The sequence below is a fragment of the Herpailurus yagouaroundi genome, unplaced genomic scaffold, assembly GCF_014898765.1.
Source record: "Herpailurus yagouaroundi ecotype Mexico unplaced genomic scaffold, PumYag 203, whole genome shotgun sequence".
Taxonomy (NCBI): Eukaryota; Metazoa; Chordata; class Mammalia; order Carnivora; family Felidae; genus Herpailurus; species Herpailurus yagouaroundi.
In genome coordinates, this window is record NW_024412434.1 from 11,456,974 (window position 1) to 11,476,215 (window position 19,242).

Genomic DNA, 19,242 nt, shown 5'->3' on the forward strand with positions numbered 1-19,242 from the left:
CATGACCTTTTGCAATCAGTCACCCAAACCCCAGCCCAGAGAAACCACCAATCTGTTTTCTGTCCCTATAGATTAGTTTTCCTGTTCTGCAGACACAGTATGTAATCTTCTGGGTGTGGCTTCTTCCCTTCTTCCCTTCACCCTTTCTGGGTGTTGTTGAGTGTTTTAATAGTTCATTTTTGTTTATGCTGAGTGGTATTCCATTGCGTGGATAAATCAATTTGCATGGATTTATATTGTATATACTAACATTTTTGTATGTTTACATATTGACTTGATTCTGGTGATTTTGCTTTAATTTACTTATTTCTGGTAGCAATTTTTGTAGTCTTTCTGATTCTATATATATACAATCATGTCATTTGTGAGTAAAGCCAATTTATTTTCCTATATGTATGCCTTTTCTTTCTTTTTCTAGCCTTATTGCACTGGTTAGGATCTTAAGTGCAGTACGCCTTCTTGGCTCTTGTTTCTGATTTTATGGGAAATGTGTAGTGTTTCACCATCAACTATGTTTTCTGTAGGTTTTTCAGACGTCCTTTACCAAGTTAAGGAAGTGTCCTTGTACTAGAGTGCTGAATGTTTTTATCATCAGCATTGAATTTTATCACATGGTTTTTCTGTATTTATTGAAATGATATGGGTTTTCTCCTTTATTTCATAAATAAGGTCAAAAACATTGATTTTTTTTCATGTTAAAACAATCTTGCATTCTTGGGATGAAAACCAGGATACTATTCTCTTTATATACTGCTGGATTCGGTTGCTAATATTTTGTTTTGGATTTGTTACGTACACTTTCATGAGGGATACTGGTTTATATTTTCTTTTCTTAAAATATCTTTGACTGGTTCCGCTTGTAGGGTAATGCCAGCTGGCTTCATAAAACCACTTGGGAAGTGTCCTCTATCTGATGAAGGAGTTTTTTTTTTTTTTTTCAATACTGCAAAGATGTCATTTCATTGTTCCAGACTTCAGTTGTGTCTCTAATGAGAAGTAGGTGTTCATTCTTATTTATATTCCCCTATTATGTACGGTGTCTTTTTTCCCCCTCTGGTTGCATTTAGAAAAATTCTAGCCATTATTTCTTCTAATATTTTTCTCTTTTCCCTGGACCACTTAATATCGTTTCACAAATCATTAAGTTTTGGTTCATTTTCTTCAGTCTTTTTCTCTCTATACTTCAGTTTGAACAGTTTCTATTGCTATGTTTTCAAGTTGACTAATATTTTGTTTTTACACTAATAAATCTTCTGTTAAGTTCATTCACAGAAATTGTGTTTTTCAGCCCTTGAAAGTTACACTTAGATTTTTAAAAGAATTTTGTTTCTTGTCTCATTGTGTTCATGTTTTTCTTTAAACCTTGAGAATAATTATTATAGCTGTTTTAAAGTCCATGCTGCTGATCTTGTTATTCCTGCCATTAGTGGTTGATTTCTATCAACTGAATTTTCTTAAGGTTATGGATCACATGTCTAGTAATTTTTGACTGAGTGCTAGGCAGGCAGTTTTGAATTTTGTTTTCCTTTACAGATGGAGTTTCTCTGGCAGATGGTTCAGTTACTTGTGGATAATTTTTGTTCTTTAGAGGCTTGCTTTTAAGCTTTGTTAGGGTGAATCTAGGGTAGCCTTTACTCTGGGACTAGTTTAGTCCTAAAACTGGAACATGGTTCTTCTCTGATCTCTATTGAATGCCCCAGGTGACCAATGAAGCCTCTTTACTCTTGCTTGTCAAAGTATGAACATCTCCCAGCCCTGTATGAGCTCTGGGGATTTTTAATCTTAGAGCTTCCTACTTTGTTTTTGCCTGGCTAGGTGGTCTTTCACACTACACATACGTGGCTTATTATTCAATAACAGAGCACAGATTTATATAGTCTTTTCTCTGCAGAGCTTTCTCTTATTTGGTACTCAACTCCACAAATTCTAGCTGTTTCAGCTCTCTAAATTTTTATCTTATCTCTCAATTACACTGTCAGTGCTCTGCTTGGGTTATTGCTTTCCACATCATGATCTGAAAAGTGCCCCAGGCAGAAAGCTGAATTTCACTTCTTTGCTTTCATACTCCTAAGGATTACAATCTGTTGTAATGTAATGCCTGGAAACAGTTGTTTCACTTTTTTTTCCCTCCAGTTTTCTAGTTGTCAACAGTGGGAAGGCAAGTACAGTTACAGTTACCCCTCATTCTGGAAGCATAAATTTATTGTTGGGGCGCCTGGGTGGCTCAGTCGGTTGAGTGACTGACTTTGGCTCAGGTCATGATCTCATGAGTTTGAGCCCCGCGTCGGGCTCTGTGCTGACAGCCCAGAGCCTGGAGCCTGCTTCTGATTCTCTGTCTCCCTCCCTCTGTCTCCCTCTCTGTCTGCCCCTCCCCCACTCATGCTCTGTCTCTGTCTCAGAAATAAACATTAAAAAATTAAAAAAAAAAGAAACATAAATTTATTGTAAATGCTATGCCTTAGGAATAATGTTCTTGGCCATTAAATATTTAATTAAACCAAATAAGCTGTCCCTATCAACATCAAGAAACTAGGAAACTACCTGAAACTAATTTCACCCACTTCTAACTGGACAATGTGCCTCACACACTCAACCTTGATTTCTTAGGCAAAACCTAGGACTATCAGTCTAGCCCACACTGTCATATAGTGGAACTGACTTCCTGTTCAGCGGTGACACTGGACAGTGGTTGTACCACAAATCAGGAAGTTTCATGATGATAGCCAGACTCCAGAATGACTCCTGGCTACCTGGTTAATTAAGTTCCCCAGGCTGTAGGGAACCACATATAAGATGCCTGGTGACAACCACATGTTACCTGGGAGATGACTCCCCACCTTAGACAGCCTCCATGTGACAGTCTACCTAGGGCTTGGTGCATTGCATGGCAGCCTACTCATCAAACCCTGAACTATTTCCATTTATTATTTCTGCCCAATGGGTAAAAATAGATCTGCTCACATGGACCAAACTGTAGTGTGCTTTTCTCAGGGATATACATTCCCATGATCATTTTTTGGATGATAAATGAGACTCTCGCACATTTCTATGAGGCACTATCTTATTTAAAAAGCCACCTTAAGATAACACTATTGAATTATATGATTTCAAATACAAGGTCTCTGTGTACTGCCATGTTTCTTTTTTGTGTTGGTATTTTACCTCCTTCCTCTCTTACAAGAGCACAGTAAATTCTCAGTAGTCTTAAAAATGGAACACTATGTTCAGAACCAGCCCATTTTTTAGAAATTTATCAGGAGGCAGAAAAAGGAAATAGGAACCAAGGGGGAAAAAAAAAAACTGTGAGAATTAGACAAGTAAGACGTATTCATTCTCTCTTTAGGCCAAGTCCCATCTGGCCCTTACAGAACTTGTACCATATCTTCCAGAAGCTTCCCTCTCTCCTCAGCCCACAGAGAGGGACAGAATTGCAGTCACTTCAGTGGATATGGGATTGCCTTGGGAAAATCCAAGTACTGTGGCATTTTTGAAGAAAGATGTAGCTCATCACTTAGGAAAAGTAAGCTTTTTCTAAATCACACCAGAAGAGGTAATGGATAAAGATAGTCTTTTGAAGGAAACATTTGTTAGGTATAAGGCCATCTATCTGTTTCTATTATTGGCAGCTAATTGCTGACCCGACTATTACCTTGGAAAGTTCCTTATGGCTCTTGTATCAATTGTAACTAAGTAGAGAACACGTTCTATTAGCCACTGGGAATGAGGTGCATTGTTAGAAGCCAGGGCTTTGAAATCATTGGGTGTTTTTCACACATACAGGGTGGTGGGTACCCCATGTGTTTCTGCTTCACTCTTGTGATAGCTGACTGAGATCACAACATTTCCAAGAAGCATCTCAATGGACTGAGCATTCCTAATACCCAAGAGCAATAGTTCTTACCCTGGAGCATTCTAGAGTCACCAGTGCCTGGCCCCTGGTTCACATCAATGAAGTCAGACTCTGGCAGTGGTCCTTAGGGTATTCATGTTTTTGTTAAAGGCCTCAGGTGATTCTAATAAGTAGCCAGGATTAAGCACCATTCTCTTAGACCAATAATTCATGTGAAATTGGAGAGCAGAGAATTATATGAATAGAGCTTTAGTGGTTTGCTTCATCTTCTGCTTAGGTTCCTTTTGCCTCCCTTGACATTCTTTTTGCCCTACTTAAATCTACCCATCCCACTGTGTCCTCATCAAATTTCTATTCCTGAGAATAATCCATCAATTCTGAAAATAAAACGCTCAAATAGGATATGCTCTACCGTCTAGGATTTTCCAGTGATTTAATTATCTAATTACTGGAGCCGGCTGCCAAGCACAAAAGATTTCATTCAGTTTCACTATTTTATAACACAGTTCAAAGAACATTTGAATTTCTAATTTAATTTTTGTTCTTTCGAGACTCTTCTGCAGAGTTTCGTATATCTCTAATGATAGTTCCATTATTGGACTTATAATCACTTTGGGGTTACACTTCTTTTTTAGTGTATAATACATATGCCAAAGGAGAATTGGTGCTGAGATAGCTTAATTATTCTAAGCTGTTTTTGTCTTAAAGAGACTCCCCTGACTGAAAAGACAGAGGCTTGACAGGGAAGAAAGCTGATAGGGACACAGGAAACACAAAGATGAGGTAGAAACAACAGCCGTCAGGTTAGGTAACAAAGTGTTTAGCCTTCCCTATGCGTCTGCTCCTTAGAACTGCGCAAACTTCAAAGCTCAAGAGCATGTCGGCTGCTTGTTCTTTATACCCCCCCGAAGCCAGAAAAGCTGAGCAATTCTGGGGCAATAAAGGAACTCGCGTGGTTAACACAGCATTCCCAGACCTTGACCGAAGAGTTGCATTGTTTGAGGAGCTATGATTCCAAAACTCAGCAGCCACAGTTCAAGGTCTGCAAGGAGTGGCGGGTTGTGGGCAACTACCCCGACCCCCACAGCCAGCCAGGAAACCAAACAATGCCAACCGTCACCGGGGTGATGCTACAGCCACACGCATCAGCCTCCATATCAAAGGTGCCACACTTCCGAGGTACTTATGCTAAAGCAATTCCCCCTCCTCCCCCATACCAACAAATGCTCACTTTGGAAAACAGGAGGTACCACCATACAAACAATATTTAGGAATTTTTTTGCCCCGAGGGTCTAGGAAGGAGCGATCATTTCCAAATGGCCAGAAGGTGGCGCTCACAGGCAGAAGCAGCGTGAGAAGGGGCTTTACCCTCCCCAAATCCCGGGTAAGATTAACCTGGGACACAGCAGACCCATTCTGGCCTGCACATTTGTCATTCGACCTGCAGGGTACTAAATAATTGGTTTTTAATTACTTTCCAACACTTTTAGAATGAATACGAATAAATCATACGAAACCTGTGTTTCCAGAGAGAACACTGGACTCTAATTCTGTCAGGTTAAGAGCTGGCTGGAGCTGAGTGGTGACTGACCTTGAGAAGGGCCAACTTGCCGTTGTCCCTCCTCCATTTCACTTGTTAAGTTACTGCCTGGACACTGTAGGCAGTGGACTTTGTCACCTGGCACACACCCTCAACCCAAACCGTGCACTCCACCACCACAAAGTGTATTTAAAATTGCAAAGTGAGGCGAAGTTGACGCAGAGGATGAGGAACGTCACGGATGACGTGTCTCAGAAGAGCACTGAAATGACTTCGTCTGGGATGTCTAAAGTATCTGGGACACTGCCTGGGAGACAGAGTAGCCTCTGGAGACCCGAGCACTGAGCAGTGTGGTCTGTTCTGACGGCCCTCACGGTCCAAGGTGGGGCCCCCGGGCAGGGCTCTCAAGTCAGCTGCCTTTCTGTTTGTTGCTCGTAGATAGAGGGCGAGAGGAAGTCGCCACCTTAGCTTTAATTAGGTGGTGAAAAATGTAGGGCTCAGGCCACGAGTGAGCTGAAGAGAGACACAATCTGGGGCGTTGAAGCCCTTTCCACGTTGCAGCTCCCTTACCAGCCCAGGAAGTTCCGTCCCCCGGGCTACTGACGATGCCATGCTCCCTGTGGCTGCTCAAGGTTTCCCAGTGGGTTGACTTCTACCAAGGTTTAAATGAGCTTCTTGAAGTCAGGGAAGATGCCTGGGTACTAAGCCAGCACTATATCTGCGATGATTAACCCACCACAAAGGTAGGGGCACGAGGCAGACACGTGAACCATCTCACAGAGATCTCACAAAGCGATCTCATAAAGAAATGCCCAGCCCCAGCCCCTGATACTTGGAACCACCAGATACGCTATTCTGCTTCAATGGATCGATGGGACCGATTCACCAAGGTTAGTGACACAAAGGGTCGTTTTCCCTCTCTGCTGATTCCCAGGCGGTTCACATATTCCCGAACAATGGGAAAAGGGAAGGAAAATATTACAGAACACACAATCCAAATAAAATGCAAATGTTTTCCTCAACAAATCTTCCACGAGGGCTTCTTTTCCTTACGAATTCATCTTCTAGTCTAAACTCGTATTTCTAAAGACACCATAGTCGCTTGCAAAAAAAGCTTAGCTTTGTGCATACTCGTTGAAGAGAAGCCAGGAGCCGAAACCCTGCAAGCAGTAAGTCTTAACTGGCTATTACAATGCTCCACAGGCTCCTCTTTCTAGCCCTCCTCCAAAAGACAGATGTTTAATGATTTTTTCATGTGTAAAAGCATGCGTAGCTTCAAGAAGTGGTTATAGATTGACTCGAGTTGTGATGAAAGGCTCTAGACCAAGATGACGTGCTCAAGAGAGGAAACCGTGCCTTTAGGGTGCTACTCTTTATGTTTTCAGTTAGCCCTTAGGAGGGAAGGGTAGAGAGAGCCCCGGGAAGGTGCTGAGTGGCTAGGGTTGTTGGAGGTGAACAGGGAGGAGAAAGCGGATTCTGGGGAACTAGGACAGAAGACGTTGTCCACAAGGAACTCATTCAGTACCTGAAGCTGTCGTATCTGTTGGAGCTGGAGCTTGAGTTCGGCCACACTCCGCCTCATGTCAAGCAGGCTCATGTGCATGGCTGAGGTGCCGGCAGGCTGGGGCTGGCTGGCTGGCCCTGAGGACTCCAGTGCGCTGACAGTCTTTCCCCCAGAAACATGGAGTGTTCCTACGAGAAAAGAGTAGGCAAGAACCTAAGCATCCCAGAAAGGAAAGTCTAAATCCCATCCCAATACAGATTACTGGTAAGTCCTTCATTATGAACAAAAATTTTTTAAGTTAGGTTGGTCCTCTAAATGGGGAAAAAAAGGAATCGGGTTTAAAATTATGAAACATTCATGCATTGTTATAGTATGTGGTCTGTAAATGTCACATCCTAGAAGGCAGATCATAGGACAGTAGGTATAACATAATGCCACATTAAGGAAGCTAGCTAGCTGTCTGTCTATCTTTTGTCTGTCTGTCTATCTATCTTCTTTAAACACACAGGTTTGCACAGAGCAAAGATTAGCTGTACATATAACAAAGTGTTAACATTCTCTCCAGCTAGTAGTATTCCATGAGTTATATAGTTTTTATATTACTACTTTTTGTAGTTTTAAATCTGCATAGTGAGTGTGTGGATTTTTACAACAAAAATATAATTTTTTAAGCTTTTTTTAAACATTTATTCATTTTTGAGAGACAGAGAGAGACAGAGCATGAGCGGGGGAGGGGCAGAGAGAGAGGGAGACACAGAATCGGAAGCAGGCTCCAGGCTCTGAGCTGTCAGCACAGAGCCCGACGCGGGGCTTGAACTCATGAACCATGAGATCATGACCTGAGCCAAAGTCGGATGCTTAACCGACTGAACCACCCAGGTGCCCCCAGAAAAATAAGTTTTTCAATTCTGGGACCTAACACAGTGCTTATATGACTACTTCCTGCAGGCAGATGTATCCTGAGAACAGGCACTTAGTTCGGGGCAGATTCAGCCAGTCACCAAGGGAAAAGTAAAAGGAACAGGATACTCTCAGGGACCTCTTCAAGGTTTTCAGACCAAAAGAAGCAGGACTCCTGCTCACATCTCCTTCAGTGAGAAAATCAGGTATGGTACAAAATTCTCTAGGAGAAGAATAAAAACAGGCAGCAGAAAGAAACTCTTCCTAAATAGTTTTCTAGCTGCCATAAACTTGTGCTCTGTGGGTCCAGCTTAAACAAGCCTCGTGGATTTCATAAGTCCATCCGGGAAGGGCCTGATTTGACAAAGTGTGCTTTAGAAAATGCCTCAAAAAGGATCCCAAGTGCCACTGAGAGGATCAGCAAGGTACGGGAATCAAAAGAAAGTGCTGTTGTATTTATAGGACAGGGCAATTCTCTGGAATAGGCCTCCAGAGTAGACTCTGAATTCACATTACACATGCACATACACACACACACGCACGCGCACACCATCTTCTGGTTAGCTCTCTTTTCTGCAAAGGACAACGTGGAAGGTTGGCGATAGGCTGGGCAGGCCTTCGAGGACAGAATCCTGTTGTGCCTCTGCACAGTCTGAAGTGGACGCAGCACAGGGGCCTCTCTTTCCATCTGGGCTCAGCAACCAAGGGATCCCTTCCCTCCCCAGCACACACAGCCCTGAAAGCCTCAGCGGGGCTGCTCCAGGGTCTAGAGGGCGTGCCAGTGAGTGAGGGAGGGCACAGCTGTCCTCTTGCTTGGTCTCAGCAATGCCAGTGAGAGCTGATGGCACACCAAGTTCCTCACCCCTAGAGAACCACTTTCCCAGCCCTCTCGTGGCCCCCTTGCGGAAGTCAGGATCACAGAACAGAAAGCAGCATAGGGATTTCCAAAGGAACCCCAGCAAAGCAGACAAAGAGCTGGTCTTTGTACGAGCTAACTCCTATCATCACCGGTCGTGGCTCTGACCAACTTTTGTCTGTTCCCCCTCAAATCAAAATCACCCCCAGAAGAGCAAAGTGTTCCAAAGAATATTCTCCCAGGGGCACCTGGGTGGCTCAGTCTGTTGAGCGTCCAACTCTTGCCCACACCCTTGAGGTATTTCTCCAGTGAAAACCACGCGGTGCCAGCTAGCTACCTTGCGTGCGGCATTCAGAACTGCTCCGCTATTCTTCAGCCTGGGAAGGCACCCCTTCCTTCTACCTCCCCCTCTTCCCCTGACACACCGTGAGGACACCATAGCGCTCACGACCTCCTGCACGGAGGAAAAGCCGGAGACCACATACCATCTGTGAGAGTTGAACGCTGAACACGGGTTTTAAAAAGTACCTCTCACCACCAAGTGTCTTTATGGAATCTCCACTCATTTGTAAAATTTCTTCACCTCTAACCTAATCCGCTAAATCTGGCTTCTAACTCCATCGTTCACTGAAATGGCCACCGGTCAGGGGTCACCCCAACAGATGCTGGGCTGACATGAGATCTCCTTGGCGTGATGCTGGGCTTTGTCACTCATTTACTTCTGTTTCAGTCAGTTTTAACTGTTCCTATCCCCTTTCTCCTTACCTTTCTGCTGCTCCATCTTGGTCACTGTCTTTTCTGATTTTTTCCTCAGCCAACCCTTTAAATCCTGGTATGTTTTCCTGGGACTGCTTCTCCTCTCCCTGGATATATTTCCACCTGCAAATGTCTCCCACATCTTTGTCTCCAGCATCCAGTTATCTTCAGATGCACGTACCAATACCTTCCCATCGCTTCCGGACTTTTCCACAAGCAGGTCAAATTCATTATTTCTCTTCATCTTCTCTACACCTCTGTCTCTGTAGGTCTTATTTTAGCCAGTGGCACTATTATCCTCCCAATGATTTAAACCACAACCCTGGAAATCATTCTCAGTATCTACTTCCTAGTTGTGTGACCTCAGGTAGGGAACATGACCTCTTTCTCTCTCAGTTTCCTCATCTGTAAAATGGACAAATGGGTAAATTGTGTAGGATAATGGAACCAACGCAGGTAAACTGCTTATGCCAGTGTTTGGTGCAGACAGAACCCCCACTGCAGTTAGCTGTGATTACTATTTCTCTGAGAAGAGGGGGCAGGAGTCTCTGCCAGCCTCCCCTCCTCACTTGGAGGGTCAGCAAGTGGAAAGGCTGGGGGAGCAGGTGCCCTGAAATCTACGGATGGAGCTGCGATTGGCGGGTGGGAACCTGAATGTTAAATGAGTCCCCTTTCAGACGAGACATGCACAGGATGTGTGCTCGCCACGCCCACACGGGAGGTGCTCGTACTCTGCTCCCAACAGGTCCGGACTGGTCCAGAGAATCAGGGTGCAGTCTGCAGACCTCACTCCTTTCCGTGCACTTCGCCCTTTCCAGGCAACGCCCACCCCCACCTTTCTCCTACCCAGCCTGCCCTTAGGTCATTCACTTCAGTCAAGTACTTTGTAATGTGAACCTAATTAATGCAAAGATGAAGTGATTTTAATGTATCCTGTTGTGACAGAAAGAACACAGGTTTGGGAACTGGCAAGACCGGCCATGACTTCTACTAGCGAGCAGTGTGGCTCACATCTTCCTTAGAGGATTAGATGTGTTCAATGATATAACATACAATATAAAACATCTGGTATGTCCTTGAAATGGGAGGCTCCTTCTGTTCTCTTCTATCCACAGTAAACCAAATATTCCTAAAGTAACGGGAAATCTGGGTTTCCGTTTTTTTTTTTTTTTAACGTTTATTTATTTTTGAGACAGAGACAGAGCATGAACAGGGGAGGGGCAGAGAGAGAAGGAGACACAGAATTGGAATCGGGCTCCAGGCTCTGAGCTGTCAGCACAGAGCCCCATGCGGGGCTCGAACTCACGGACTGTGAGATCATGACCTGAGCCGAAGTCGGACGCTTAACCGACTGAGCCACCCAGGCGCCCCTGGGTTTCCGTTTTTTATTTACCCTCGGCCAAATGAGCTACTTGACTTCTCTATAATTCCCTGGACTTGTCTACAGAAGAGGGATTATCCTTTTTTTGTCTCGTAGCTTACTTCCTAGGATTCTGGAAGAATTAATATACTTTGCACCCCCGTACAAGGCTGCTATGGCAACGAGAGCCCGGTGGACCACATCTAGCCCTGACACATTAGAACAAGAGAGACCAAACCCAGCAGAGACTCGGGGAACAACGCGCGTGCAGTTGCCAATGGCGTCATGGGCTGGCTCAGCCTTTCAGAGGAGAAAGCTGGCAGCATGTTGCCAGTGCTACTAAAGCTTGTCCCTCTGGACTTATTGATTCCACTTTGGGAAACACATCTCAAGGAAGTTACACCTGTTCCTCTCCCCTGGTTCTAAAAGAGACAGGGACAAACATTTTCAACACTAAGAAATGAAACAGCCTACCTATCTCTAAAGAGATTGGGGCACCTTCACACAAAAGGATGAGGTAAAACGACAGGTGGGACCGTGTGGCTGTGGGTCACATGTGGGGCCATACACTCAGTCTTCCCATCTGGAGCATGGGAATGACAACTGGGCCTATCCTGCGTAGATGTGTCAGGAGCTAATGAGTTCACGCATGAAAAGCACTCAGAACGGTGTGGGGCATAGAAGAAACACTCACTAAGTGTTTCCCATGATGAGCATGATGATGTCACCAAAAGTGAAAAGGGGTAAAGGGACAATGTAAAAGAGCACGTACGCATTGATTAGAACAATGGTGTCGGGTACTCATCATTTCTAGAATCGAATCCAGAGGAACGGAAGGTTGCAGTGTTCGGTAGGCAAACTTTGTTCTCCCCAGCTTCACTGAGACTTGATGGACACACAACACTGTGTACCTTTAGGATGTGTTGATTTGATATACTTATATATTACAATATGATTACTACCACAGTGTTAGCTAACACGCCCATCATGTCACATGATTACCATTTCTTTTTTGCGGCAAGAACATTTAACATCTATTCTCTCGGCAACTTTCAAGGGTACAGTTGAGTACTGTGATCTGTAATCACAATGCTGGGCATCAGATCCCCAGAACGTGTTCATCTTCTAAATGAAGTCTGTACTCTTGACCAACACCTCCCCACTTCCCCCAACCTTCAGCCCCTGGTGACCACCATTCCGCTGTCTGTTTCTATGAGTTCACTAGATTCCTTTTTTCCCCCTTTACATTCATAATTGGTGAGAAAATAAAAGAAAGAATGAATATCTCTCAAACAAACTGGCAATCGTTCTGAAGACAGGTTTAGCAATTTCCGCTAAATAATTCTCTGGCTGAAGCCAAGGCCACTGATTGATTTCTGAGTAAACCAGCAAATCCCATGAGGATTGGAAATGCTGGACGCCCAACCCTCCTGGCTTTACAGCTCAACTGCCTGTAGTCAGCTAGGGCGGAACCAGGTCTAACAGTGGACTCAGCTGAAGTCCCAAGGTCTGTCCGTTCTACCATGCTGCACGACACTCTGTGGCTTCCCCAAATTCGGGGTTTCACCCAACTTGCCACATGCTTCCTGTGTAACTCAGTAGACAAACATGTCCTTGGTCATGATTTCTATTTCTAATCCAACACAAGGGAAGATCTCTTACTCTTGAGAGGAGGCCCGCTTTGAGCCTGCGGCAGAAGACGTACATTAAATATAGCTGGATAGTAGGGGACTCCACTGGGCATATGATTGGAGCTTCTTTTGGGGGGGATGCTGGCGTTTAAAAAGCTGGCCTTGGTCCAAGCACGCCTTCTCTTCCCACCTCTATCACTGGCTCCCTTCTTGTCCGTTCCCATTCTGCAGCTGGGCTGAGGTCCTTACTCATCGCAGAACCTTCCAGTGGCTTCACTTTTTGCACTAAGAGAAATGTCTAAATTCCTTACCACGGCATTTGCTCATGCCTCCCCTCCCCTCAATGGCTCTTCCTCTCCCCACTCACTCACCTAAGTCCCATTCATCCTTTGGGCCTCAGCTTATGTCACTTCCTCAGGGAAATGTCTTAGTCTAGGCTAGCTCTGTGGGTGAAATACTCACCCTGTGCTTCTTCTTACCACTCAGAATTACTCGTCCTGTATCTGTTTCTCCCCCCGGCTTAGGAATTTGGGCAGGCAGCCCTGTCTGAATTATGCCCACTGTCTTTGCCCAGTGCCAGGCACATATATATTTGTGGGATGTATGGCCATATAAGCATGTAAATGAAAGAAGAATGAATGAATGAACGAAGACGGAAGGGAGAGGACTGAAGGGCTTAGGCCATCTCCCCTCCCCTGAATGAATGACTCATCTGGAATTTCAGCGTTACGCAGGGAAGGTGTGGTGGGTCAGGCGTCATCCAGACAGCCTCTGAAATCACACCAATTAGGCGACTTAGGGACAGGTTAAATGCTCCGAAACAAGCCAGAGCTCACCAAAGGCAGCCTGCAGAGGCTCTGAGGGACACTCACCTGCACCATCTGTGTGGCTCTTATTGGCTGTGGATTTCATCATTTTCTCGCTGAATAAAAGAAAAAGAGAGTCAGCTATACAGTTTCCCAAATGCCCTTTTTCTCCCCCCCTTCCATTGACTATTCTAAGCAATCAGCAGCAGCTAGTGATGGTATTAAGCAACGTGTTTTAGCATCAGCGTCACTATCGGCCGGGATGGAAGAGGCTTCTCAGGTATGCGTCTGACACTGCCGGTGGAATGCGGCTGAGGCACGCTCACGACTTTCGGATGAGGTGGATGTGGAGACGTGTGGATGGCGCTGGCAGGCACTGCACAGTGGTCCATGAAGCCACATGCACTCTGGGAAACCCACCTACCCTCCTTGGGCCAAAGTGTTACCTTCGACCAAGAATTACCGGAAGGAAAAACAAACACACACACAAACCACGATTCATAGAGATGTGCATATTTTCAGCCTTGAGATGATTACAAGGAAACGGATTTGAATGAAGGAATGATCTTAATGATTAAAGAGAAACAGATCGAATTATCTGTAATTGGTTTGCTTTCTTCTTTTTACCTAGACGCATCTTTGCTATTACTCGTAATGGGCCCTTTAAAAAGCGCAGACTGAACAAGACCAGTTAAACTGGCAATCTGTTTCTCCATGGCTTGCATCCTCTCTCTGGAAAACAAGAGAATGGTTTGTTAAAGCTATATTGGCTTTCAGACTGGTTTGTCTGGGTGAATGATCACCTGAGGGTTATAAAACGTACCACCTAGGAGGCTGGCAAAGTTCACCCCATCCTGGCTCGGGGAATGTTGCAGAGCCGACAAAGCCCTGCTGAGTTCAAGAGTCGATGATCAGAGGTTAATATTAACTCAGTGATCTCACTGAGAAAACACCGGTCAGATGAGAAAGAGGCCTTCTGGAAAATCGAACAGCGCCTCCTTCGGAAATGATTCTGTGTGCGCGTCGTGTTTTTGAGGCTTTCTGCCCTGCTTTCGCTATTTTCTCTCTGGCACCAGCGGTGTCCCAGGCCAGCTGTGGCCTAGTGGCACAGACTTCCAAGCTGTCCTCGTCAGCTGGGAGGCTGCTGCCTGATTTTGGTGTCAATGACAGAGATGTTTGTGGAGAGTGGAGTGATACTTGTTTCATAGCCCAAAAGCAACACACGTGAATGTCTTTTAAGGAAAAACATGATTGGGATCAATCTCTTGACTTGGGGGTAGGGGATGCTCAATGTAATGTCATAGGAACCTTAACCCGGGGCCTTTTACAGGATCAAGTAGGAAGACAAATATCCCTAACAGCTTCGGTCATCTTAAGACACAAATGAAGACTCCCCTACACAGTTATGTCCCCTACACAGACACCGCACGTTAGTGTTCGGGGCCCTTTCATGCTGCATCACAATTCATCGGGCCTTTGAAACAGGCTCACATTTCTGTACCTCAGACAATGGCAGTTTTACAGAACGATTAGCATTGTTTTCAATACACTATACACACGTCACCACAACAAAGTAACCTCTTCTGAGTAATGGGCAGCACAAAAGTGAATTCAATTACCCTTATGTGGTAGCTTAAAACAATACAGAGAAGAGAGTTGAGAACAGTTTGAATAGTGTGGGCACCTCGCCTGCCAACATATCCCATCAGCAGATGTCAACTTGAGACAGAGAAGTGAACCCACTCTTCACCGTGGGTCTCCACCCCACAGACCTCTGTAGTGTTAGCAACAGTGATTCCTGCACTACGAATGGTATATGAGTACATCGTGGCTTTTAAACACAAGCCAACTTCTTTATCTGGTACCCAATGGAAAAAATCACTGTGGTCTGTTCCTCCTCTAGAAAAAAATAATCGGTTAAGTTGGACTAATTGAGAGATGATGTATCTGAATCTCAAAGTTCATGGCAATCAAGAGGATTTTTAAGGGTCATTTTGTCTAGACACAACCTTTAGGCCTTGCATTTTGCCTTGGGAGTATAACCTTTAGCGCGATATGAATCACTGAAGTTAATTTCCCAATTACGAGTTTCTGACTTCACAATTTCATGCATTTTCTTTAGCTTAAAATGGATCGTTCTGTCCCAAGACTGAGTTTCTTGGATGTGAGTCATACAGTCTGAATAGTTACTGGTTCTGAACATGATAAGGAAAAAAAAAAACCAACTGATGTATTAATAATATGATCTCTTTGTTCTAATGGTGTGGAGAGGAGAAATCTCAAATAGTCTGAGCCGAAATTCCATGGAAGGGCTTTCCAGGTATTTCCAGGCAGAGTAGTGAAGACCAAACATCAAAGCTGCAGAACATTTTGAGTCTTACACCTGTGCTCTTGGCCTTGTCTCTGCCATAAGACAGAACATGTGCCAAAGAGACAAGTTAGTAAGAAATTTCAGTCAAGAAAACAGGTTAGTAAATATCCAACGGAAATCCCAAGCTTATCAGACCCATATCGCAAAGAAAATATGGGTGGTGGTCGATCATGCTGCCTTCATGTGGGAGACACAGCCTTAGTCAAATGGGCTCGTGGGAAATGAATGACTCCCAGCAGCCCTGCTGAGCACTGGATGGAAGTCGTCCAGTGCCTCCATTCTTCCCACGGTAATGCTGGAGTCAAGCTCATGGCCCTAAGGGTGCAGGTGCATTCAGAACCACCTTGAGACGTACTAGCTTATTCAATTCTAGGAAAATGCAAAGGATTCCTTCCTTCTTTCCTTCCTTCCTTCCTTCCTTCCTCCCTCTCTCTTTTTTAAGTGGGATGACATTTTTAGAGTCTAGGCAGCTTTGGTTAGGGAGTGGCTTAAAACAGTCCGTGAAGCTGGAATGTGGGATAGGAAGGCGCAGTGACAACCTATCCAGACACGACAACAACAAAGTTAAGAAAGAGATGAAAAAGGGGCCCCGTGGTGCTCAGTTGGTGAAGTGTCCAGGCTGTGATCTCACGCTTTGTGAGTTCGAGCCCTACATCGGGCTCTGTGCTGACACTTTAGAGCCTGGAGCCTGCTTTGGATTCTGTGCCTCCCTCTCTCTCTGCCCCTCTCCCACTCACGTTCTGTCTCTCTCTCTATCAAAAATAAATAAATATTAAAAAAAAAAAAAAAAGAAAGAGGAGAAACGGCTAAGTCTATGACTGTAGGGAATAAAGGAGAATCTGACAGGCGGAAATAGCATAAGAGATTCTAACATCACCCAACCTGATTAGGGCCCAATCAGTGTTCCCTCTGATCATTGCTCTCTAGTCACCACTTTCATTACCCAGTTTAACAAAAGAAGGCAGCAGCACAAAACAGCAAGCAAAGCACCTGAATCATTCCAGGTTCAGAACACTGCTCAGTCATCATCACGGGTAGAAGTGCAGAATGTTACAGCACAGGTTGGGTCCTCTCCACATGGGTGTCCGTGGGGCTTCCTTCTTACACACCTTTGGCTTTTTCCTTGGCTCAGTGGGTACTTGGTTTCTCACTGGGCTCCCCCCTGACAAGGGTTTTAGGATACAGAGAAAGACAATACCTAACCAGCGCTCCATTCTTCTTTCCTCACAGAGACACGGTGCGATTAAGTCAAAATCGCAAAACTGCCTGGGGTAAGAGTTTGGGTACCGTGGAGCCCAGCCTCATACCCAGTCCTGGTACACACACACTTGGTTCTCCCTTTCGATCTGTGAGGATGGTCGTGAATGCTCCCTGAGTGGCCTCCTCCAGGCTATGTCACTGGTGGGGCCACCAGGAAGGAGACATGATCTGTCAGAGCCTTGAGAGTTCAGAACACTTGAGCCTGATGGCCAAGAGGGAGCAATTCTCTCCCACTGTCCAGGAAACAGTGGGGAGGGTACACGACCGAGGCATCACACAGACTGATTGCACATGCGTGTCCCGCTGCCTCGGCCAAACCTGCTTTACAAAAATACAATGCTTTTGACACATGGTAATGAGAAAACTTTTTCCCTCCTATTTAATCATCAAAGTGTTTCTGGTTTCAGGATTCATTTGAGGGAGATTATCTGATTTATAAATTCATAAATAAGATTGTCTTTCCATTTCATGGTTGGTAATCTGGAAACAATTTTATGGTTTAACTAAATTACAGCAACTGGAAACTTATGCAGCCTTCTCCCATGATGAAATGTTATGAAGGATGTTTTAATGTGAAAAGGAAAAAAGAGAAATGCAGTGGAAGAAAAGAAATTAAATATGACCCTGTCATTTAATTGCAGTGGCAATTTTGTATGATAATCATCAGAATATTAAAAATGCTTAAGCTAATTCTTGCCAATATTGCTTGGTTTAAGGTATTACAGAACTGGTATAATTACTGTTGAAAAGATGGTTTAAAAGTGATTTCATAAACCATTTTGTATCATTCCATAAACCATATTTATGTGATTAGGATGTATGGTTAACTAGTCATTTAGTGCCATAAAGTCAGCCTGGCTGAATGCATCTTCTTGGGACCCAAGCATAATATTAATAAAAAATTCAAGCCCAATCCAGGGAAAGTGCTGATCCCAGTATTTAAATTCCCTCTGCTACAACCAGCTTTCCCTGCAAACCCGTGTCTGCCTGTGATGAAGCAAAACCCTGACTGGGCACAGTCTGCTCTTGTCTTCAGTGAAGTTCAGGGAAGGAAAGAGTCTGCATTTGAGGGAGAGAGGGAGACACAGAATCCGAAGCAGGCTCCAGGCTCTGAGCGGTCAGCACAGAGCCAGATGCTGGGCTCAAACCCACAACCTGTGAGATCATGACCTGAGCTGAAGTTGGACCTGTAACTGACTGAGCCACCCAGGTGCCCCCATTTATACAACTTCTTGATTCAAATTTCCACCTTCCCCATTTTTTGCCTAGAGACTTGCCTTTAGGCTGACCGAGGCCTCGTTAAACCTGAATTAAGTCCTTATCATTGTACATCTAAGTAAATTAATGGCTATTAAAAAACAAGTCGGTGCGGCAACAACTAGGAGACTGGTAATTCCTCCATGATGAATCCCTAAGGATATGGTTTTAAATATCCAGAAGTGTCAGGGAGCTGATGGAAACCAGTCAGGCGAGCTGAAGGGATCAGCCTCTGTCGGAGGTGCTCACCTTCCAAACCAGCTACCAACGCTGAAACCCACTGGTGCAGGAGAGTCAATTACAATGACATTAACCAGGGCTGTTCCTCTGGGAGTGCTTACAAGGTGGCCAATCAATTCATTTCTAGTTCTAATATTTTGTGACTATTTTTGTGTTGGTTCCTGCTCATCCCGTCATCTCTCTCTCCCCAGAAAGTCAGAAACACAGTCAACAAGTCACCAACAAATGTTTCTGAGCACTTAATATGTGCTAGGCACGGAGCAATCCGCTGTGAACACAGGGGTGAATAAAGTACCATCATTCCTTCACAAAGTCACTTTTTTTTTTCTTTTCTGGGAGAAATCTAAATGAACTAAAACCCTTTAGTCTTGGTAGTGACAAAGGCATTTTCCAGAGCTGAACAGTGAACAGGCTTAAAGCTAGGCGATGCCCTTGTTTGCTCATGCCCTGATTCTCTGGTATGAGGGGGAAAAAAAACCCCAAAGTAATTAAAGACACTGTTTTCAGAAGAGTTCAACAGAACACTGGAATTCAAATTATCTGAATTTGTGGTAAAGCTTTTCAAATAGGACTCTGAGCAATGAACTTTCTATTTCTGCCTGATGTTAACCTACTGGTGAAAAAAAACTGTAGAACTAAAAACATTCCTCCAAAAACTCCCCATAAATTTAACTTCTCATGGAAACATCTAGATTTATGGAGGAGACACTGATGGAGTTGGTAGTCACTGCAAAGGGGCTGCAATGTTTTGTATGGATTAAGATCGACCCCATCCTCACCCCGCTGCATGCTGCTCAGGGAGAACGACCATGTCTGGCATTTTTTCTCGTGTTCTCAGTCCTTAGATGAAAACTGGGCACACAGAAGGTCATGAAGAAATATTGTTTCTAACACTGGCCTTGAAGGCTGTT

At 44.5% G+C, this 19,242-nt stretch overlaps 1 protein-coding gene across 24 annotated transcripts in view; it reads right to left on the minus strand.

The window, feature by feature from the left end:
• The window catches only part of KIAA1217 (KIAA1217 ortholog), a 398,770-nt gene that overhangs the window by 34,416 nt on the left and 345,112 nt on the right, over positions 1-19,242 (minus strand). For 18 of the 24 annotated variants that reach the window (XM_040451217.1, XM_040451196.1, XM_040451198.1 and 15 more), the window contains 3 exons: positions 13,831-13,935; positions 13,269-13,319; positions 6,916-7,066 (listed from right to left, as the gene is read on the minus strand). In XM_040451217.1, coding sequence (XP_040307151.1) covers positions 6,916-7,066; positions 13,269-13,319; positions 13,831-13,935 — 307 coding nt within the window. The remainder of the gene's footprint in view (positions 1-6,915; positions 7,067-13,268; positions 13,320-13,830; positions 13,936-19,242) is intronic. The other 6 variants (XM_040451215.1, XM_040451216.1, XM_040451203.1 and 3 more) reach the window with 1 other exon arrangement.